General features: G+C 36.8%; 1 protein-coding gene across 1 annotated transcript in view; it reads left to right on the top strand.

The window, feature by feature from the left end:
- KIF13B (kinesin family member 13B) overlaps window positions 1-23,814 on the top strand; it is a 654,496-nt gene that overhangs the window by 338,763 nt on the left and 291,919 nt on the right. Inside the window, exons 14-17 of the mRNA XM_053709534.1 lie at window positions 4,199-4,329; window positions 12,107-12,193; window positions 12,370-12,554; window positions 14,412-14,622. Of these exons, the coding sequence (XP_053565509.1) occupies window positions 4,199-4,329; window positions 12,107-12,193; window positions 12,370-12,554; window positions 14,412-14,622 (614 nt within the window). The remainder of the gene's footprint in view (window positions 1-4,198; window positions 4,330-12,106; window positions 12,194-12,369; window positions 12,555-14,411; window positions 14,623-23,814) is intronic.

Genomic DNA, 23,814 nt, shown 5'->3' with positions numbered 1-23,814 from the left:
TTGGTATTGGTTCCCACAAGTAAGGATGACGCCGTGGACCGGACACACCAATGTTGGAGAAAACAGAATTTATGCTTACCTGATAAATTACTTTCTCCAACGGTGTGTCTGGTCCACGGCCCGCCCTGGTTTTTTAATCAGGTCTGATGAATTATTTTCTCTAACTACAGTCACCACGACACCATATGGTTTCTCCTATTTTTTCCTCCTGTCCGTCGGTCGAATGACTGGGGTGGGCGGAGCCTGGGAGGGACTATATGGCCAGCTTTGCTGGGACTCTCTGCCATTTCCTGTTGGGGAAGAGATATTCCCACAAGTAAGGATGACGCCGTGGACCGGACACACCGTTGGAGAAAGTAATTTATCAGGTAAGCATAAATTCTGTTTTTAAACAACTTTATAATTTACTTCTATTATCTAATCTGTTTTATTCTCTTGGTATCATTTGTTGATTGAGCAGCAGTGAATTACTGGTTTCTAACTGAACACATGGGTGAGCCAATCACAATCAGTTTATATATGCAGCACCAATCAACAGCTAGAACCTAGGTTCTCTGCTGCACATGCACTTTCCTAGATAAACATTTCAGCAAAGGATAACAAGAGAAAGAAGCAAATTAAATAATAGAAGTAAATTGGAAAGTTGTTTGAAATTGTATTCTGTATCTGAATCATGAGAGAAAAATTTTGGGTTTCATGTCCCTTTAAATAGAAACTATCTTTAGATAAATTTTTCTTCAAAATCATTCTATTTAAAAAAAAAAAATCCTATTTAAATAATAAAAAAAATTTAAACAAAAAAAATCCAATTTAAAGGTACACGAAACCCAAATGTTTTCTTTCATTTTTCAGATAGAGAATACAATTTTAAAACGTTTCCAATTTACTTCTATTATCAAATTTGCTTTGTTCTCATGCTATTCTTTGTTAATGACATCTGGATAGGTAGTGTGCACATTTCTAGAGGTCTACATAACTGGAAATAGTGCTGCCATTTTTTATTTTTTTTAAATAATTGATTTTTATCCACCCTGGTTGGCATACAATATGTAGTGCTGCCAGTGTGAGATTTTTATTGTACAGGTGGCCCTCGTTTTACAACGGTTCAATTTACACCGTTTCAGAATAACAACCTTTTTTTCCAGTCATGTGACTGCTATTGAAAAGCATTGAGAAGCAGTGCATTTATTAAAATAGCCAGTAGGTGGAGCTGTCCGCTTGTTACAGCAAAGCCAAGCAAGCTGAAATTAATCAGTTTAACCAGACCTGAGCTATCGAGCAGATTTCAAAGGAACAAGGTCTTCCTGTCTATAAATCAGTCCAGATTGGAATGCATAGAAAGAACTGTTTGCAGAAAAATGCAAGTGAAGTCTGTGTTGTGTGATTATTTTATTAGGTTTATAATGCTGTTTAGCAAATGTTTTTGTTCATTTAACTTAGTTTAATTATATATTCTGTGTTGTGTTATTATTTTATTAGGTTTATGATGCTGTTTAGCATTTAAAGTCTTCATTTCAAAGCTTTAAAAATAATGTATTAGGTGTTACTTATGACAATTTTGAGAGGGGCCTGGAACCTATCTCCCTCACTTCCCATTGACTTACATTATAAACTGGGTTTCAATCTACAACGGTTTCGATTTACAACCATTCCTTCTGGAACCTAACCCCGGCGTAAACTGAGGGCTACCTGTATTCATTTTTTGTTGGGAGGGAGATTGCCTCCAATTTTGGGCACATTTTCCACCACCTCTTTTGTTATAGTTAGTAGTCTACCTAAATTAACTTTAGAGCGCAATTAGAGATAATGTTTTGCTTTTGTTAACCCTTAACACATTTGGTGCAGTAAAAATAAGTGGACACAAGGCATTCCTGTGTGTGTGTATGAAATAGCCGGGTGGGGACAGTGTAATACTTTATAATAATATAACATTTTCTGCTATCCAAAGTATAAATTAATTACATCATTTAACATAAATGTATGTAATGGTAATTTCTGTAATAAAACATTGAAAAGGTGTAATATTCGGTAATTTTAGCTTAATATTGGCTTAACAGGGCAGTCTACACTAGAGTTTTTATTATTTTAAATGATAGATTCCCAGTTTTGCACAACCAACACAGTTATATTAATATACTTTTTACCTCTGTGATTACCTTGTATCTAAGCCTCTTCTGACAGCCCCCTGATCAGATGACTTTTTATTTATTATCTATTGACTTGCATTTTAGCCAATTAGTGCTGTGTTGTCCTGACTCTTAAATAACTTCCCGGGCTTGAGCACAATGTTTTCTATATGGCCCACATGACCTAGCAGTCTCCTGTTGTGAAAAGCAAACATGAGGTTGTCTGTAGTGGCTTAGAAACAGGCAGAAATTTAGAGCTTTAAATGTTGTAAAGTATATTAATATAACAATGTTAGTTGTGCAAAGCTGGGGAATGGGCAGTAAAGGCGTTATCTGCCTTTTTAAACAATAATAATTTTGGTGTAGACTGTCCCTTTAAATTCTATAAACAATATTATTATTTTTTTGGGGGCGGTCACAATTAATGTCTTAGAAAACATTTTACAGTAATCAAGGACAGAATTATTAGTCTTTGACTTTCAGAACCAAACTTGTCCCTCACACTAGACAGGTTTGTTTAATACTCATCTCTTCCCATGATACTTGAGGCAAAAAAGGATCATTTTGTACAACCTCTGGCACATTTTTCGCGAGTATCCTTTACTGTGTTTATGCAGAGTTTGCACAGAAGGTTAAGGCTATTGGGTTTATTCTAGATTTTCCATCTGCCTTGCAGCATTTTTGCATTGTCAGAAACACAGGGATAAGGGTACAGGGTGAGAGCTGGTTTAATTTTGCATTTGCTTAGTAATCACAGCTACGCTTGCTGTGAAAAATAAACCGCTAAAGACAAAAGACTCTATTCTTATCTGTAATAGTTTGCCCAAATAACACAGGGGGGTGTATGTGGGCACCATGGAGGAAAGCCAAAGAGGAGTATTTTCCAAGTTATTCCATGCTTGCAATAGGGAGGCTGCACAGAGCCACAGTCCATGGTATTTTGCTGTAATATTAAAAGAAAGGGCAGATCTAATAAATGTGCACAAAGCTGCGATGTCTGTGCTTCTGCATAGTTCTTAATTGGTTCCTAACCAATTGAAACGACATTGTGTTAAAGAGAGTACAAACTTTAATTTATTTTTAAGACGTATTCGCCAAATTGTTTTGTCTATATCACTAGTTTTCAAATCTGTCCTGAGGCCTCCCTAACAGGCCAGATTTTGAGGATACCTCAACAGGAGCACAGGTGAAATAATCAGCTGATTAGTAAACATGGTTACTTTACCTGCTCTTGCCCAAGGTAATCCTGAAAATCTGGCCTGTTAGGGAAGCCCAAGGACAGGTTTGGCAATGAGTGGTCTATTTGGATGTGCAAACTTTATTGAAAAATTGCTCAGTTTCAAATGTAACACTGTATCTTAGATAAACTTTGATTACCTTTTTAACACAACTAATAAGCAAAGTTACAGTGTCTATGTTCATGAGTTTGTACTTCAGGATGATAAAATATTTTAGTGGATTGAGATATTTAGAATCTAACCTGTAATATGGTATTTTATCATCTAGAAGGGCAATAATCAGCTATATTTTTAATAGACATCCTTTTTTATTATTATTCAGAGTTTTGTTTTCAAAAGAATAACCAGTGACACTGTTAACTAATCAACTAATTATTGAGTCAATATAAAATTAGTTCATTAAAGGGATAATGAAATATAAAAAAAGCATTTTCTTTATAATTTTTTATTTTATGAATTAACAAACAAATCAAATAATTGATTTATTATTTGATTAGTCAGAACTGTCGTATGATGTTTGCAAATGGAAACTCTAAATAACATAAAAATGCACGTCTAAAATAAACGTGCGTTTTGTTTCATGTGAGCTTTATCCTCTGCGAATACTACTACTTGTATACAGGTGAGTGGCTGAGGAATATGTTATCCAAGAAGCTGGCTGTAGCAATTCCATTTAGACAGTTACTCCGCTATTGCCAAGTGAGCAAGTATATTGTGTTTTACTACAATTTTTAGTAAAATGTAAGTGCTTTTATTTTCTCCAGCCAAGGGGTTAAAGATCTAATCTTCAGAAGTTTCTTTTTAAAAATCTATATTTTGTATTGCCTTCCTTAGGATCACACGTTGATTGGATCCGATGACTCCCAGGATATCCAGCTGTGTGGTATGGGCATTTTGCCTGAGCACTGCATCATAGACATCAATCCTGAAGGACAAGTCACACTGACCCCAATGAAAAACACCAGGTACTGCTTGCAGTGATTTTGTTACCAGTCCTTATTAATGGGAGCTGTTGGACTCACTCAGTCCATGGTTTAATGTGCTATTTGATTTGTGCTTATTTGCCAAGATCTCTGGTAGACTGTTTCCTACACAGAAATGCTTTTTATGTTCTGGGCTCTCCTGGGAATGGAACAAAAATTGGATAGGCAGACATTTACTTTTAAGAGAAACAGATATTTTGATGGCAGATAACTTTAAAGGGACGTTTTTTTATTTTCTTTTTCTTATAAAAGAGCACATTTCAATTAATGTAAATGCTCTTATTTGGAAAATGCATGTTTCTCTCAGGAGTAAACCAGCATTTTTGTTGTTTGCTAAAAGTATTTCTTTCTACCAACAAGATTAAAGAGACACTAAACTCAATTTCTTTTTTTCATGATTCAGATAGAGCATCCAATTTTAAGCAACTTTCTAATTAACTCCTATTATCATTTTTTATTTGTTCTCTTGCTATCTTTAATTGAAAAGCAGGAATGTAAAGCTTAGAAGCCGGCACATTTATGGTTCAGAACCTGGGTTATGTTTGTTTATTGCAAGTACTATCCAGGATGCTGAACCAAAAATGGTCAGGCTCCTAAGCTTTACATTCCTGCTTTTCAATTAAAAATAGCAAGAGAATGAAGAAACATTGATAATAGGAGTAAATTAGAAAGTTGCATAAAATTGCATGCTCTGTCTGAACTATGAAAGAAAAAAAATGTGGGTTTAATGTCCCTTTCAGATACTGATTCTTCTGTATTTGTTTTTGTATAAATCAGGTTTTATTAAGATTTTGTTCAGGGAGAAATATTCTCACCATGTTTTTTTAAAATGATTGTCTTTCATATGCAAATGATCTAGTATCTAGTCCCTTTAACCAAGTTATAGGAGTTATTTGTGGCTGTTATACACTGCAGCCTTAAACCACTAGATGGCGTATGTGTTCAGTGTTGTAATGTCAATATTCCGAGCTCCTCTCTGTGAGCACAAGGGTGGCTTGCTGAGTCTTGTTTCCAGGCAACAAGCGGGTTGGGGGACCCTCCTTACCTGCATTGCTAGAAGTTTGCAGACTGCCTCATTAGTACAGCAGAGAGCTTCCTTTGCAAGCATTCCTTTATGGAACCGAGGCATTGCTGAGAGGTAAGCAGATTATTAGTTTCTATATTACAGAAGCTGTACTTTTTATTACAAGATGTTTTTTAAAAACAAAGCAAATTATACAGTGGTGCTGATGTTGGAGCTGATTTGCAGAATCATACATCATGTGCTTTTATGTGCAAAATGCAATCTTTTAACCTCGTTATGGGAACTGTTTTATTGAAACATTTTTAATAATACATTCTCTTACTGGGCTAAAATGTTTTCTAATACTTAAACATATTATTATTCTTTTTTATATTTAGAATTTGACGTTGGTGTCCTAAATATCTTATATAATCTCAAAACAATGTCTTAAATAAAGCAGCCAACATCTATATTAGACGTAATTTAAGTAGCAGCTGATTTTGTAAATCAAAAACAATAATTGTTTGTTTTGTCTGAATTGTTGCAGTGTCAGTGATGATAGGTGTTAGTATATTTTGTATAGTCTACAGCGCTAGTAAGGTCTTAGGATGTTTTGGTGCTGACATTCTCACTTACTGGTGTTCCATAGAACCTTGATAGGGAAATACTTGTCTTAGTGATGGGTTATACATAATCAGGGAGAATCCAAAAATGCTTCTTTCTGCTAAACATAAACTGTCTCCGGTCTCATGGTGTTTGCAAGAGTTTTCAAAAACATTAAAGGGACATCTTAAGTGACTAAAACATGTAAATACTTTGAATAGAACGTTTTTGCTATGCTCATCTTTTTAAGGACAGGAGGGTGTGAAATGATACTTTTAACTGCTGTAAATATATTCTAAACCCCTTTGCTACATGAGATAGTTTGTCAGACCCTCTTTCAGTCAAGTGATCAACTTTTCATACTCTATTGCATACATCATGAGCCCTTTGTAGTGTTTGATGTCATGCACTGAACTACAAATATATTACAACAGTATAGGAGTCTAAGAGGTGAACTCGCCAAAACTGCAGCTAAGTTTAATATGTTGCAGCATCTGATTGGTTGCAGAAGCCCAACCTCCAAAATTTGAAAGAAGTTTGTTTCACAGAACTTAAAATGTCTTTCTGCCACGGAACATGCATCAATTTCCAAAATATTTAAATCAGAGACTGTCTCAGCGTTGCATTAAATGTTTTACTTATATTCACTTCAGAGTCCCTAGAATGGAAGTATCATTTTCATTTAAAAACAAAGAGAAGAAAAAAAGAAGTATTAGACCTATGGATTAGACAAGATTGTGTGATATGAAGATGGAAAATATTCAGGAATTATTATCAGAAGTACTTATTTACAGAACAAGTGGCATAAACGTCCAATCATTATGCACTAATCATATTCTGTAAACATTCGCAAATAAATGAGAGAGGATTCCTGACGATGTGTCCCTCTGTAGAAAGGGGAAAATGTCTCATCTTAGTGATGTACACAGAGATGAGTGGTCCAAAGGATTTTAACCATTACAACATACCATTTAGTTATTCAGAAAAGGTAAAATATATGAAGTGGCAAGGTTGGCACCAGTTTGTTTGCTATATAAAGCATTGGGTCAGGCATAGAACATGTCTATCGAATGAAGTGGTTCACGCCCTGTATATATCCACACAGAAATTAGTGGCCAAAAGGATTTTAACCCTTTTTACAATACCAGTTACTTTCCAAAAAGGTAAAACATATGAAATGGCAGGGTTGGCACCATATTGTTTGCTATAAAAAGCGATGGACCAGGCAGAGAATATGAAGGGGCTCATGCCCTGTATATATCCACACAGACATGAGTGGCCCATTGGTATTTAAAAAGGGATAAAATCCTATTACTTATTTAGAAAAGGTAAAATATATGAAGGGGCAAGGTTGGCACCAGATTGTTTGCCTTAAAAAGCATTGGGCCAGGCTGAAAATATGTCTATTCTATGAAGGGGCTCACGCCCTGTATATATCCACACAGAAATGAGTGGCCCAAAGGATTTTAACCCAGTTACTTATTCAAAACATAACCAAAATTGTGTCATGTTTGCCATCTGTTTATTGCAATATAAAATGATTTTTTTTTTTAAATATAAAATGTAAGTTTGTTTAGGTTTTTGGAAGTGTATTTAATTTAAAATAAAAATAATGCTAGATATTTTTTTTATAAATCTTTATTTTGCAAATTGCCAATCAGTTGCCGAATAAGAAGCTGATTGAATAAGAAGCCAAATTCAGTGAATAAGAAGCCAACTTCAGCCTTGTACATTTTGCCGCTTTCTTGTTCTTAAAGGGACAGTTTACTCAAAAATTTTCTCCCCTTTAATTTGTTCCCAATGATCCACTTTACCTGCTGGAGTGTATTAAATTGTTTACAAGTAGCTCCTTTACCCTTATATTGGCATTTGAAATAGTTGTTTTAGCATGTGGTATCCCCACCTATTCTGAAAGTTTGTGGCCGCGCGTACCAGCTATAGATAAGCTTTGTAAACACAGCCAGCAAAAGAAATTACACTCCCAGTCGGATATAGCAGAGATAAGGTAATACAATGTTGATTTTCCATTGTTCTCTCAAAGTACTGGTGATTGTTTTAAGGACAGATATAAGATAAAGTAGCAGGTATATGTGCACAACGTGATACAGTAATGAGATTTGATTATACCTACAAGCTCAACCTATTTTATTAGGCTGTGGCTTCAAAACACAAAATCAGAGCTTTAATATACACAAATAAGCCTTAAAAAGCTAATTTTCATAAATTTTTTACTCTGCAGTTGGTAAAAAGAGTAATTGTAAACACATTAAGGGAAAAACTATTTTACAGTATACTGTCCCTTTAATGTTCATTCACAGTGGTTACCTTATAAATGAAAATCAGCATAGACCATTGTGAGTGAACATTAAAGGGACATAAAACCCAATTTTGTCTTTCATGATTTAGAAAGAGCATACAATTTAAAACAACATTTAATTTACTTATATTATCTAATTTGCTACATTCTCTTGATATCCTTTGTTGAAAGCATATCTAAATAGACTCTGTAAGCTGCTGATTGGTGGCTGTACATAGGTGCCTTGTGTGATTGGCTCACCAATGTGCATTGCTATTTCTTCAGCAAATGATATCTAAAGAATGAAGCAAATTAGATAATAGAAGTAAATTGGAATGTAGTTTAAAATTGTATTCTCTATCTGAATCATGAAAGAAAAATGTTGGATTTCATGTCCCTTTAAGAACAAGAAAGCATGCAAAATGTTTAGTATTCAGAATTATTGTCTATTAGTTGTTTGTTACATTAAAGTTGATTTAAAATAACAGCAAAAAATAAAAATTTGAGTGTGGGTTACATGTTTCCTGTCTAGAGTGGAGCTCCAGTCTGCAGTCAGACACCTTTGAATTTTTCACGTGAATTCACTAAAACGGTGTTGCAGGTGATCTGCTATAGTAAGTCATTGCCTTTATTTAAAGGAACAGTCTAGTCTAGAATTGTTATTGTTTAAAAAGATAGATAATCACTTTATTACCCATTCCCCAGTTTTGTATAACCAACACAGTTATATGAATATACTTTTTTACCTCTGTGTTTACCTTGTATCTAAGCCTCTGCAGACTGCCCCCTTATTTCAGTTCTTTAGACAGACTTGCATTTTAGCCAAGCATTGTTGACTCATAAATAACTCCACGGGAGTGAGCACAATGTTATCTATATGGCACACATGATTTAGTTCTGTTTAGCTGTGGAAAACTTTAAAAATGCACGATAAGAGGCAGCCTTCAAGGGCTTAGAAATTGGCTTATGAGCCTAACAAATTTGTTGATAAAAGTAAGTTTATAATTGCATGATCTATCTGAACCCTGAAAGTTGAATTTTGACTGGACTGCCCCTTAATACCCAAATGTTAAAACACTTGAAAGTGATGCAGCATAGCTGTAAAAAGCTGACTAGAAAATATCACATGAACATCTCTATGTAAAAAAGAAAGATATTTTACCTCAAAAGTTCCTCAGTAGCCACACCCCATTGTAAAGGACTTCTAAGCAGCAAACCAGTATGTCTGTCCCGGGACAGCCGAAGGGATGAGCCTCGTGCCCTCTCATCTTATTTCCCTATTCAGTGTATGGAAGTTTACAATGAAATCTCATGAGAGTTAAGTGAAATCTCATGAGATCACAGTAAGAGTTCATGACCTCAGCACTGCTGATGCTGATTGGCTGCTGTTCATTTCTTCATTTTTAATTTTTTTTTACCTGCAGCTGGGAGCAGGTGAAGTATAACTTTTTACACAGAACTTACTCTGCTGAGCTGAGGAAATTGTGAGGTAAAATATCTTCCTTTTTTACATAGAGATGCTCAGGTGATATTTTCCTGTCAGCTTTTTACAGTTATACTGCATCAGTTTCAAGTGATTTAGCATATGAGTATTATGTCCCTTTAAATAATGACGGTTCTGATACTTGCTTTAAACAAGAACATATTGGCAGAGAGTCCATTCGAGTACCTTGATTGTAAGGGTCATGAAAGTAATGTATTTTCTTTGTTGTACCTAAAAGAGGATACTTTTTCTCTCTGAAAAAAAAATCTTTTATGTTTTTGGGGATTTTTCACTGTCCACCGAGGGGCTGTAGGACATAACCTTATCAGGCAGTGATATTCTCTCATGTAGACCACTATGTACTGCTTTCTGTTTCAGAATTAATTTAAAAAGCTTTAACTTAAAGGGACATTCCGGTCAAAATTTAAATGCATGTAGATTAATGACATTTTTTAATTGAATCATATTTGCAATATACATGTGTTTGCAAAAATGCTTCTAGTAAAAGTTATCACTGTTTTAGTGTTAACTTTTTTATTTTTTTCTCTGCACGTGCATGTGAAGCATAGCTAGATTTTCTCAGTGCACCAGCATTTTAAATACTACAGCATCTCAGAGCACCAGTGGGGATTGTATCATGCCAACCATTAACAAATTGAGTCATCACCAGATGGTACAAGCACCTTAGGCTCTTGAGTAAGTGTTGTGTTTAAAATGCTGGTGCATGTTGCACAATTAAAGGGACACTGAACCCAATTTTTTTTCTTTCATGATTCAGATAGAGCATGCAATTTTAAGCAACTTTCTAATTTACTCCTATTATCAAAATGTCTTCATTCTCTTGGTATCTTTATTTGAAAAGCAAGAATGTAAGTTTAGATGCCGGCCTATTTTTGGTGAACTACCTGGGTTGTCTTTGCTGATTGGACAGTACCAATAAACAAGTGCTGTCCAGCGTTCTCAACCAAAATTTTCTGACTCCTTAGCTTATATGCCTTCTTTTTCAAATAAAGATATCAAGAGAACAAAGAAAATTTGATAATAGGAGTAAGTTAGAAAGTTGCTTAAAATTGCATGCGCTATCTGAATCATGAAAGAAAAAAATTGGGTTTAGTGTCCCTTTAAGTACACTCTTGAAACAGCTATAGCTTTTATTAGAATCATTTTTGCTAATTCATTTATATTACAATTTTGGCTGTAATGTCCCTTTAAATTGTTTTTAATTTAAAAAAAAATAAATAAAAAAATACCCTGAACTTATCTTTTTAGTGCTCTTTCATATTCATGACGGAAATGTTTTTTGAGGTTGTTCCTTCACTCAGGGACACAACTGTAGTCACAATGCAAGTATTATGTGTATTTGTTACATCACATTCAATTCATTGTCTGGTATTATTCCGTTGTGTTGTTATTGAACACAAACACACATTAGTATTAATTGGAGATAAAAGGCAAAAAGAAAATGCTGTAATGTGTTATACGCAAGCAACAGTGTAATGAGAACATGCTCTAACTATGTGTTTAACCCCCTGCAAAGGTATTAAACACATTGTTAAAGTGAATGTCAACTTTCATTATAAAGTGCCCGGTTTTTAAAAAAACTATTAAAAACCGGGGCACTTTCATTCATGAAAGTTTACATTGCACCGGATTTTTCAAATACCTTCTTCTCCTGAAACGCCGGATCACCGATACGCCCCCGTGTACTTACACAGCAATGACAAAACCGGCTTCCTCCAATCACGGCATGGCCTCACTAGATGATCGCTCCTAGTGGGGAAGCCTTGATTGGAGATAGCCGGTTTAGTCATTGCTGACGAAGTACAGAGGAGCTGCAGGCGTGGAATCAGCGTTTCAGGAGAAGAAGGTATTTGTAAAATCCGGTGCAATGTAAACTTTCATGAATGAAAGTGCCCCTGTTTTTAATAGTTTTTATAAAAAACTGACACTTTATCAGGAAAGTTGACATTCATTTTAAAGCTGACATAGCAGCAATGCATTACTGGGGCCCAGCCGGTGAGCCAATGACAAGAGACATGTCCAGCCATCAATTATCCGCTAACTCCAGTAGTGCATTGCTGATCCCGACCCTACCTAGGTATGCTTTTCATAAAAGGATACCAAGAGAACAAAGCACTTTTTATAACAGAAGTAAATAAAAAAAAAAAAAAAAAAACTGTCTGAAGAATAAAAGTAAATTTTTTACTTTTTATTCACCTTGATAACGATTTCAAAACGATAAACCTTTCGAGACTCTTTTTTCTATTGTTGTGGATGTTTGTCGGTTGGATTTTTTTTACTTTAGTACTTATTGTCTCAAAAGATTTTTCCTTTGACCTTTTATTTAAACTCAAATTCTTTTTTTTTCTTATAGGACATTTGTAAATGGCTCTCAGGTCAGCGAGTCCACACCGCTCCAACACGGTGACCGAATACTCTGGGGAAATAACCACTTTTTCAGGTAATTTCAAAGTATTTGTCACATTTTTACTATTGCCTCTAAGTAATTTTAAATTGTGTGGATTGTAAATTTCATGAACATATTAATGATTTAGAAAGGAAAGTGTTGAATGTGTGTAATTAATATTTTGTAAGAGCTGTTAACATATTGAGTCACTGCTTCTTTCCCACATAAAGAATAAGTTTACCGAAGAAGCGCAAGTCTGAGCGGGATGAAGAACGAGAAAACAATCTAAAGAACAGCAGCAGCTTCGAGCAACTGGATGCAGATGGGGACACATCCAGCGAAGTCTCCAGTGAGATCAACTTCAACTATGAGTATGCCCAGATGGAAGTGATGATGAAAGCCCTGGGAAATAATGGTACCTGCCATAGTATGAGTGGATAAAGTACAGTATGTGTATTGGCTACTAATAGGCAATTATGACTTTGTCTAGCTACTAGCGAGGCTCCTCCTTGGCGAGGAGGAACGTTCTTTAATTGTTGAGGTTTCTCTTACTTAGAAAAGAATGAAACGTCCTTATTTAATTCACACAGTAATTCAAACTCTTTCATAAACTATTTTATCATTTCATCAGGCTCGTCTCTTGCATAGTACCACTGTTTTTTATTTGTAGCAACGTTACACTGATTTTATATAAGAAAGGGACATTCTGATTCAGAAATTAAATACTCTAATTTATTGGAGTATGTTATTTTTGCATTTGTGTCCTATACTTACTATACACAATGGGGTTTACAGACGTAGGTAACTCGTTGCAGCTCCTGACTGATTGGGAGTACATGGATACGCTGCTTTTAATTGGCTCACTGTTTTCTGCTCAGTATGTTGCAGTCCTGCAGTAGGGCTTTATCTGTGCGTTATGTGCCTTTGCAGGGTTACTCACATAAGGTAGGGGAACTAATGCTAAAACCCTGCTTTAAAAAACGTGAGCTTTTCATTTTAACATTAGAATGCCCCTTTAAGGATAGTATCTAGCCTCAGGAGCCTCAGCAGGTCACGGTATCCAGCTGTTGTTGTTGCATATTTCTCAGTGATTTTCTACAGCACACTCCAGTGCTGTAAATAGACCAGGGTTTCAAAATCTTCATATTTGAGCTCAATCAAGTCTGGTTCAGTCGATTTAAAGGGACAAAATACCCATATGCTAAATCCCTTGAAAGTGATGCAGCAAACTCTAAAATGCTGCCAAGGAAATATCACCTTAACATCTCTATATAAAAAAAGAAAGAGATTTTATCTGAAACTTTCTTCAGCTTCACAATAGTAAGTGCTTTGTGAACAGTTATTTGTCATCTACTGTCAGCTGCATGTTGGAAAAAAAAACAGCCAATCGGCTTTATCAATGCTGATGTCACACTTTTTTACTGTTCTCTCATGAGATTTCCAGAAAACCTCGCGAGATTTCCTAGTAAACTTCCATAAACTGCATAGGGAAATGACATGACTGTGACCCTGCTTGCCAGAAACACGCTCCCCAGCAAGACCTGGTTATGAGAATCCTAATTGGCTACTTATTATACCTTTTCAATGGGATGTGGCTACTGAGGAAATTTTGAGGTAAAATATCTTTCTTTTTTACATAAAGATGTTCAGGTGATATTTTCCTGTCAGCTTTTTACAGCTATGCTGCATCCCTTTCAGTTGCTTCAACATTTCGGTATCACGTCCCTTTAAGTCATGGCTTAAAGGGATATTAAGGTGTAAAAAGAAAATGCTGTAATGTTAGAGCATTTACTATTGCACTGTTGCTTGCATATAACTTTGTGTTTAACCCCTGCAAAGGAATTAAACACTCAGATAAAGTCAACTCCAGAGCAGTAATGCACTACTGGAAGCTATTTGATCACATCTGGTGAGCCAATGACAAGAGACAAATGTGTGTAGCCACCAATCACCAGCTAGCTCACAGTAGTGCATTGCTTTTACTGAGAAAATGTATATCTTCTTTTCAACAAAGGATACCAAGAGAAAAAAGTTAATTAAATAATAGAAGTTAATTTAGAGGTGTCTTTAAATAGCATGCTCTGTCTGAATCATGAACTTTCATGTCCCTTTATGGTTTGTTTGTCCCCTTTTGGGAACTGGAGTTAAACAACCCTTCTATATCGTCAGCAAGATGAATTTGTAACAAGAAATACGTCTTATTTACAACTCTTTGCAGTATCCCTGCTGGTGGGAAACGTGTGTCTGATGTAGCTTCTGGTGTCTCTTGTAGATCCCATGCAGTCCATCCTGCAGAGCCTGGAGCAGCAACATGAGGAAGAGAAGCGCTCGGCACTGGAACGCCAGAGGCTAATGTATGAACATGAGTTAGATCAGCTGCGCCGCAGGCTGTCCCCTGAGAAACACCAGTACAGAAGCATGGACAGGTTCTCTATAGGATCTCCTAATGCTCAACAACGCATCAGACAATGGACAGAAGACAGGTGAGCCCTTTAATACAGGGTAAAATTGTAACATGGCAGATAAGATTAACTCTGCCCATATTATTTTCTGATGTGTACGCTTGAATTAGCTATTAAGATAGCATTATGTATACCAGGCATTCATGTATTCACTTACATCCTTTGTCCGTACCACTTTTTGTAGAGAAGAGCTTCTGCAAATTACTCCTGAACCAACTGCCCTCTAACTTAAAGGGACAATAAAGTCATAATTAGACAATTTTAAACAACTTTCTTATTTACGTCTATTATTCAATTTGCTTCCTTCTCTTGTTATCCTTTGCTGAAATGTTTATCTAGGTAAGCTCAGGAGCAGCAAAGAACCTAGGGTCTAGCTGCTGATTGGTGGCTGCATATCTATATATATATATATATATATATATATATATATATATATATATATATATATATATATATATATATATATATATACTAATTGTCATTGGCTCACCCATGTGTTTAGTTAGAAACCAGTAGTGCATTACTGCTCCTTCAACAAATGATACCAAGCGAATGAAGCAAATTTGATAATAGAAGTATTTGTATAGAAGTAGTTGTTTAAAATTGTATGTTCTATCCAAATGAGGAAAGAAACTTTTTGGGTTTCACGTCCCTTTAATATTGTGACACATTGTTTTCTTGAGGTGGTAAAGACAAACACTGTGTGGACTTCAAGGATCCCTAGGATATGGATATGAACTAATATGTTCAAGCATTTTATTATTGCTGCTTAGATAGCTGTGAGTTTAACTCCTGTAAAGGCGTTAAACACAGTTATCTAAATAGCAGCAATGCATTACTGGGAGTTAGCTGAACACATCTGGTGAACCAATGACAAGAGGTATATGTGTGTAGTCACCAATCACAAGCTAGCTCCCACTAGTGTAGTATATGTAAATATTTGTTTTCAACAAAGGATACCAATAGAGCAAAGTACATTTTAAAATAGAAGTTAATTTAATAGTGGCTCTATCTGAATCATGCGAGTTTCATTTTGACTTTCCTATCGCTTTAAACCCCTATTTATATGCTTGAAGGTGTCTTTTGTATTGCTCATCTCTTTTCAAAAATCGTACTATACCTCTCTTAGTTATTCTCCTTTCACTAATACATCTGATGAAGGTTTTCTCACCATCTTCTTCTTTTTTTTCTTTTTTTCATGCAGCAAAATATTTAGCTTGTTTAAATATTAAAAGAATTGTGATGTGTTAGGAGCGCCTAATGAAAGGCTAGGTCTAAATATGGGTGTGAACTAAAAGTGTCGTTAAGTACACTAGCACAATAGGTATCTTAAAATAGCCCAAATTGACAAATTTAATAAATTTAATATAGCATATGATTACAAGTTTGATATAACATATAATATCTGCAGGTGATAACAAGTTAAAAAAGCTTAAAAGTATATGGATCCATAATACTTAATAAGAACAATCGATAGTAACATAATAATAATAAAAAACAATTTTAAAAAAGATTAGAGCAATACAAATAAAATTTCTCCAACATAGGTGTGTCCGGTCCACGGCGTCATCCTTACTTGTGGGATATTCTCTTCCCCAACAGGAAATGGCAAAGAGCCCAGCAAAGCTGGTCACATGATCCCTCCTAGGCTCTGCCTACCCCAGTCATTCTCTTTGCCGTTGCACAGGCAACATCTCCACGGAGATGGTTAAGAGTTTTTTGGTGTTTAAATGTAGTTTTTATCCTTCAATCAAGTGTTTGTTATTTTAAAATAGTTCTGGTATGTACTATTTACTCTGAAACAGAAAAGAGATGAAGATTTCTGTTTGTAAGAGGAAGATGATTTTAGCAAACGTTACTAAAATCGATTGCTGTTTCCACACAGGACTGTTGAGATGAAGTAACTTCAGTTGGGGGAAACAGTTGGCAGACTTTTCTGCTTGAGGTATGACTGGCCACATTTCTAACAAGACTATGTAATGCTGGAAGGCTGTCATTTCCCCTATGGGGACCGGTAAGCCATTTTCTTAGATTAAGTAAAAGAATAAAGGGCTTCATAAGGGCTTAAAAAACTGGTAGACATTTTTCAGGGCTAAAACGATTACTTTGCTAAGCATATTTTGCAGATTATAACTCTTAATAGTTATTATAATCTTGGGGATTGTTTTAAAAAAACGGCAGGCACTGTATTGGACACCTTTTTCAGATGGGGGCCTTTTCTAGTCATAGGCAGAGCCGCATTTTTTTAATGCGCAGTTGTTTTTGGAGAGCAAGGCATGCAGATGCATGTGTGAGGAGCTAAGAACCACTGAAAAAGCTTATAGAAGGCGTCATTTGGTATCGTATTCCCCTCTGGGCTTGGTTGGGTCTCAGCAAAGCAGATAGCTGGGACTGTATAGGGGTTAAATGTAAAAACGGCTCCGGTTCCGTTATTTTAAGGGTTAAAGCTTTCAAATTTGGTGTGCAACACTTTTAAGGCTTTAAGACACTGTGGTGAAATTTTGGTGAATTTTGAACAATTCCTTCATACTTTTTCACATATTCAGTAATAAAGTGTGTTCAGTTTAAAATTTAAAGTGACAGTAACGGTTTTATTTTAAAACGTTTTTTGTGCTTTGTTGACAAGTTTAAGCCTGTTTAACATGTCTGTACCATCAGATAAGCTATGTTCTATATGTATGAAAACCAAGGTTTCTCCCCATTTAAATTTATGTGATGATTGTGCCATAGTGTCCAAACAAAGTAGGGACAATGATGCCACAGATAATGATATTGCCCAAGATGATTCCTCAAATGAGGGGAGTAAGCATGATACTGCATCATCCCCTTCTGTGTCTACACCAGTTTTGCCCACACAAGAGGCCCCTAGTACATCTAGTGCGCCAATACTTATTACCATGCAACAATTAACGGCTGTTATGGATAATTCTATTGCAAACATTTTATCCAAAATGCCTACTTATCAGAGAAAGCGCGATTGCTCTGTTTTAAACACTGAAGAGCAAGAGGACGCTGATGATAACTGTTCTGACATACCCTCACACCAATCTGAAGGGGCCAGGAGGGAGGTTTTGTCTGAGGGAGAAATTTCAGATTCAGGAAAAATTTCTCAACAAGCTGAACCTGATGTTGTAACATTTAAATTTAAATTAGAACATCTCCGCGCACTGCTTAAGGAGGTATTATCTACTCTGGATGATTGTGACAATTTGGTAATTCCAGAGAAATTATGTAAGATGGACAAGTTTCTAGAGGTTCCGGTGCCCCCCGATGCTTTTCCTATACCCAAGCGGGTGGCGGACATAGTAAATAAGGAGTGGGAAAGGCCCGGCATACCTTTTGTTCCTCCCCCTATATTTAAAAAATTATTTCCTATAGTCGACCCCAGAAAGGACTTATGGCAGACAGTCCCCAAGGTCGAGGGGGCGGTTTCTACTCTAAACAAACGCACTACTATTCCTCTAGAAGATAGTTGTGCTTTCAAAGATCCTATGGATAAAAAATTAGAGGGTTTGCTTAAAAAGATGTTTGTTCAGCAAGGTTACCTTCTACAACCAATTTCATGCATTGTTCCTGTCACTACGGCAGCGTGTTTCTGGTTCGAAGAACTAGAAAAGTCGCTCAATAAAGAATCTTCGTATGAGGAGGTTATGGACAGAGTTCAAGCACTTAAAATGGCTAACTCTTTTATTTTAGATGCCGCTTTGCAATTAGCTAGATTAGCGGCGAAAAATTCAGGGTTTGCTATCGTGGCGCGCAGAGCGCTTTGGCTAAAGTCTTGGTCAGCGGATGTGTCTTCCAAGACAAAATTGCTTAACATCCCTTTCAAGGGTAAAACACTGTTTGGTCCTGATTTGAAAGAGATTATTTCAGACATCACCGGGGGAAAGGGCCACGCCCTCCCTCAGGATAGGTCTTTTAAGGCTAATTTTCGTCCCTTTCGCAGAAACGGACCAGCCTCTAATTCTACATCCTCTAAGCAAGAGGGTAATACTTCACAACCCAAACCAGCCTGGAGACCGATGCAAGGCTGGAACAAGGGTAAGCAGGCCAAGAAGCCTGCCACTGCTACCAAAACAGCATGAAGGGATGGCCCCCGATCCGGGACCGGATCTGGTGGGGGGCAGACTTTCTCTCTTTGCTCAGGCTTGGGCAAGAGATGTTCAGGATCCTTGGGCACTAGAAATAGTTTCTCAAGGTTATCTCCTAGAATTCAAGGAACTACCCCCAAGGGGAAGGTTCCACAGGTCTCAATTATCTTCAAACCAAATAAAAAGACAGGCATTCTTACATTGTGTAGAAGACCTGTTAAAGATGGGAGTAATTCATCCAGTTCCAATAGGAGAACAAGGGATGGGGTTTTACTCCAACCTGTTCATAGTTCCCAAAAAAGAGGGAACATTCAGACCAATTTTAGATCTCAAGATCCTAAACAAATTTCTCAGGGTTCCATCGTTCAAAATGGAAACCATTCGAACGATCCTTCCCACCATCCAGGAAGGTCAATTTATGACCACGGTGGATTTAAAGGATGCGTACCTACATATTCCTATCCACAAGGAACATCATCAGTTCCTAAGGTTCGCTTTTCTGGACAAGCATTACCAGTTTGTGGCACTTCCATTCGGATTAGCCACTGCTCCGAGAATTTTCACAAAGGTACTAGGGTCCCTTCTAGCGGTTCTAAGACCAAGGGGCATTGCAGTAGTACCTTACTTGGACGACATCCTGATTCAAGCGTCGTCTCTGTCAAAAGCAAAGGCTCATACGGACATCGTCCTAGCCTTTCTCAGATCTCACGGATGGAAAGTGAACAAAGAAAAAAGTTCTCTGTCCCCGTCAACAAGAGTTCCCTTCTTGGGAACAATAATAGATTCCTTAGAAATGAGGATTTTTCTGACAGAGGTCAGAAAATCAAAAATTCTAAGCTCTTGTCAAGTACTTCATTCTGTTCTTCGTCCTTCCATAGCGCAGTGCATGGAAGTAATAGGATTGATGGTTGCAGCAATGGACATAGTTCCTTTTGCACAAATTCATCTAAGACCATTACAACTGTGCATGCTCAGACAGTGGAATGGGGATTATACAGACTTGTCTCCGACGATTCAAGTAGATCAAAAGACCAGAGATTCACTCCGTTGGTGGCTGATCCTGGACAACCTGTCACAGGGAATGAGCTTCCGCAGACCAGAGTGGGTCATTGTCACGACCGACGCCAGTCTGGTGGGCTGGGGCGCGGTCTGGGAACCCCTGAAAGCTCAGGGTTTATGGTCTCGGGAAGAATCTCTTCTCCCGATAAACATTCTGGAACTGAGAGCGATATTCAATGCTCTCAAAGCTTGGCCTCAACTAGCAAAGGCCAAATTCATAAGGTTTCAATCAGACAACATGACGACTGTTGCATATATCAACCATCAGGGGGGAACAAGGAGTTCCCTGGCGATGGAGGAAGTGACCAAGATAATTCAATGGGCGGAGGATCACTCCTGCCACTTGTCTGCAATCCACATCCCAGGAGTGGAAAATTGGGAAGCGGATTTTCTGAGTCGTCAGACATTCCATCCGGGGGAGTGGGAACTCCATCCGGAAATCTTTGCCCAAATAACTCAATTATGGGGCATTCCAGACATGGATCTGATGGCCTCTCGTCAGAACTTCAAGGTTCCTTGTTACGGGTCCAGATCCAGGGATCCCAAGGCGACTCTAGTAGATGCACTAGTAGCACCTTGGACCTTCAACCTAGCTTATGTATTCCCACCGTTTCCTCTCATTCCCAGGCTGGTAGCCAGGATCAATCAGGAGAGGGCTTCGGTGATCTTGATAGCTCCTGCGTGGCCACGCAGGACTTGGTATGCAGACCTGGTGAATATGTCATCGGCTCCACCATGGAAGCTACCTTTGAGACAGGACCTTCTTGTTCAAGGTCCATTCGAACATCCGAATCTGGTTTCCCTCCAACTGACGGCTTGGAGATTGAACGCTTGATTTTATCAAAGCGTGGGTTTTCAGATTCTGTAATAGATACTCTGATTCAGGCTAGAAAGCCTGTAACTAGAAAAATTTACCATAAAATATGGAAAAAATATATCTGTTGGTGTGAATCTAAAGGATTCCCATGGAACAAGATAAAAATTCCTAAGATTCTATCCTTTCTACAAGAAGGTTTGGAGAAAGGATTATCTGCAAGTTCTCTGAAGGGACAGATCTCTGCTTTATCTGTTTTACTTCACAAAAGGCTGGCAGCTGTGCCAGACGTTCAAGCGTTTGTTCAGGCTCTGGTTAGAATCAAGCCTGTTTACAGACCTTTGACTCCTCCCTGGAGTCTAAATCTAGTTCTTTCAGTTCTTCAAGGGGTTCCGTTTGAACCCTTACATTCCGTAGATATTAAGTTATTATCTTGGAAAGTTTTGTTTTTGGTTGCAATTTCTTCTGCTAGAAGAGTTTCAGAGTTATCTGCTCTGCAGTGTTCTCCGCCCTATCTGGTGTTCCATGCAGATAAGGTGGTTTTGCGTACTAAGCCTGGTTTTCTTCCGAAAGTTGTTTCCAACAAAAATATTAACCAGGAGATAGTTGTACCTTCTTTGTGTCCGAATCCAGTTTCAAAGAAGGAACGTTTGTTACACAATTTGGACGTAGTCCGTGCTCTAAAATTCTATTTAGAGGCTACTAAAGATTTCAGACAAACATCTTCTTTGTTTGTTGTTTAATCTGGTAAAAGGAGAGGTCAAAAAGCAACTTCTACCTCTCTTTCTTTTTGGCTTAAAAGCATTATCCGATTGGCTTATGAGACTGCCGGACGGCAGCCTCCTGAAAGAATCACAGCTCACTCCACTAGGGCTGTGGCTTCCACATGGGCCTTCAAGAACGAGGCTTCTGTTGACCAGATATGTAAGGCAGCGACTTGGTCTTCACTGCACACTTTTGCCAAATTTTACAAATTTGATACTTTTGCTTCTTCGGAGGCTATTTTTGGGAGAAAGGTTTTGCAAGCCGTGGTGCCTTCCATTTAGGTGACCTGATTTGCTCCCTCCCTTCATCCGTGTCCTAAAGCTTTGGTATTGGTTCCGACAAGTAAGGATGACGCCGTGGACCGGACACACCTATGTTGGAGAAAACAGAATTTATGCTTACCTGATAAATTACTTTCTCCAACGGTGTGTCCGGTCCACTGCCCGCCCTGGTTTTTTAATCAGGTCTGATGAATTATTTTCTCTAACTACAGTCACCACGGTATCATATGGTTTCTCCTATGCATATTTCCTCCTGTACGTCGGTCGAATGACTGGGGTAGGCGGAGCCTAGGAGGGATCATGTGACCAGCTTTGCTGGGCTCTTTGCCATTTCCTGTTGGGGAAGAGAATATCCCACAAGTAAGGATGACGCCGTGGACCGGACACACCGTTGGAGAAAGTAATTTATCAGGTAAGCATAAATTGTTACAGTAGGGTTACTGTATATAATAGTGAAACATGTATGGATTGGAGGTCCTAAGAGACAACAGTGGGGAATAGGGTCGTGGGACCAGAGAAAAAGAGTATGTGTGGTAATACCAAAGGAATAATGTGTGGAATTCAATAAAAAATCAATAAAAATGTCAATAAAAATGAATAAAGTCTAGTAAGTTGTAGTCTATAAGTCAATTAAGATATCCTCGTGATCCAAATGTGTGGAAATCCAATGAAAAATAATGAAAAAATAATAATATAAAGTCTAAAAAGTTGTGATGTATGAGTCAGTTATAATATCCTCATGATCCAAGTGTAAATCCAAAAAATCCAAAAAATATATGTGCATCAGTGATTGTGATAATACTGAAAGTAATCCAACAGTGAAAAATCCAATATAAACAATATCAAAAAATGTCATAAATCAAACAGTAAAAAAAAACTGTGAGCACTGGTTAGCAAAAGTTACTGTGAACAAGCTTCTTAAAAAGTACTTAATGTAAAAAACAAATAAAAAAATAAAATCCTGTGAAAAAATATAAGAAGATCCAATCCCTGTTGATAAAGGCCCTACTGGTGGGCCGAAACGCGTTGGCATATATGGTGAGTTTTATTCCTATTATTGTGTACTTATTTTAAGCAATACTGCTCTATGTTGTATTTTTCTTTTTCCACAGGGATTGGATCTTCTTATATTTTTTCACAGGATTTTATTTTTATATTTGTTTTTTATATTAAGTACTTTTTATGAAGCTTGTTCACAGTAACTTTTGCTAACCAGTGCTCACAGTTTTTTTTACTGTTTGATTTATGACATTTTTTGATATTGTTTATATTGGATTTTTCACTGTTGGATTACTTTCAGTATTATCACAATCACTGATGCACATATATTTTTTGGATTTTTTTGATTTACACTTGGATCACGAGGATATTATAACTGACTCATACATCACAACTTTTTAGACTTTATATTATTATTTTTTCATTATTTTTTCATTATTTTTTCATTATTTTTCATTGGATTTCCACACATTTGGATCACGAGGATATCTTAATTGACTTATAGACTACAACTTACTAGACTTTATTAATTTTTTATTGACATTTTTATTGATTTTTTTATTGAATTCCACACATTATTCCTTTGGTATTACCACACATACTCTTTTTCTCTGGTCCCACGACCCTATTCCCCACTGTTGTCTCTTAGGACCTCCAATCCATACATGTTTCACTATTATATACAGTAACTCTACTGTATTTTATTTGTATTGCTCTAATCTTTTTTAAAATTGTTTTTTATTATTAATTGTTACTATCGATTGTTCTTATTAAGTTTTATGGATCCATATACTTTTAAGCTTTTTTAACTTGTTATCACCTGCAGATATTATATGTTATATCAAACTTGTAATCATATGCTATATTAAATTTATTAAATTTGTCAATTTGGGCTATTTTAAGATGCCTATTGTGCTAGTGTACTTAACGACACTTTTAGTTCACACCCATATTTAGACCTAGCCTTTCATTAGGCGCTCCTAACACATCACAATTCTTTTAGACTCTTTTCTTGGGTATCTAGAGACCCAATTGTTATAGGAGCCTGGGTCTTGGCAGTTAGCGCCGTCGGATAGATCATATTCTTGTTTAAATATTATTCATCCATTTATGTGATAGAATTGCTTAGAGATTCATTTTCCTGGTTGAGTTTCAGTCATTGTGGTTTTCACCTAGGACTTGATGATCTAAAGCTCTCCTCGCT

The sequence above is a fragment of the Bombina bombina genome, chromosome 4 (genome assembly GCF_027579735.1).
Source record: "Bombina bombina isolate aBomBom1 chromosome 4, aBomBom1.pri, whole genome shotgun sequence".
Taxonomy (NCBI): domain Eukaryota; kingdom Metazoa; phylum Chordata; class Amphibia; order Anura; family Bombinatoridae; genus Bombina; species Bombina bombina.
Note: the sequence above shows the minus strand (reverse complement) of the source record. Positions and strands in the feature narration are given on the sequence as shown.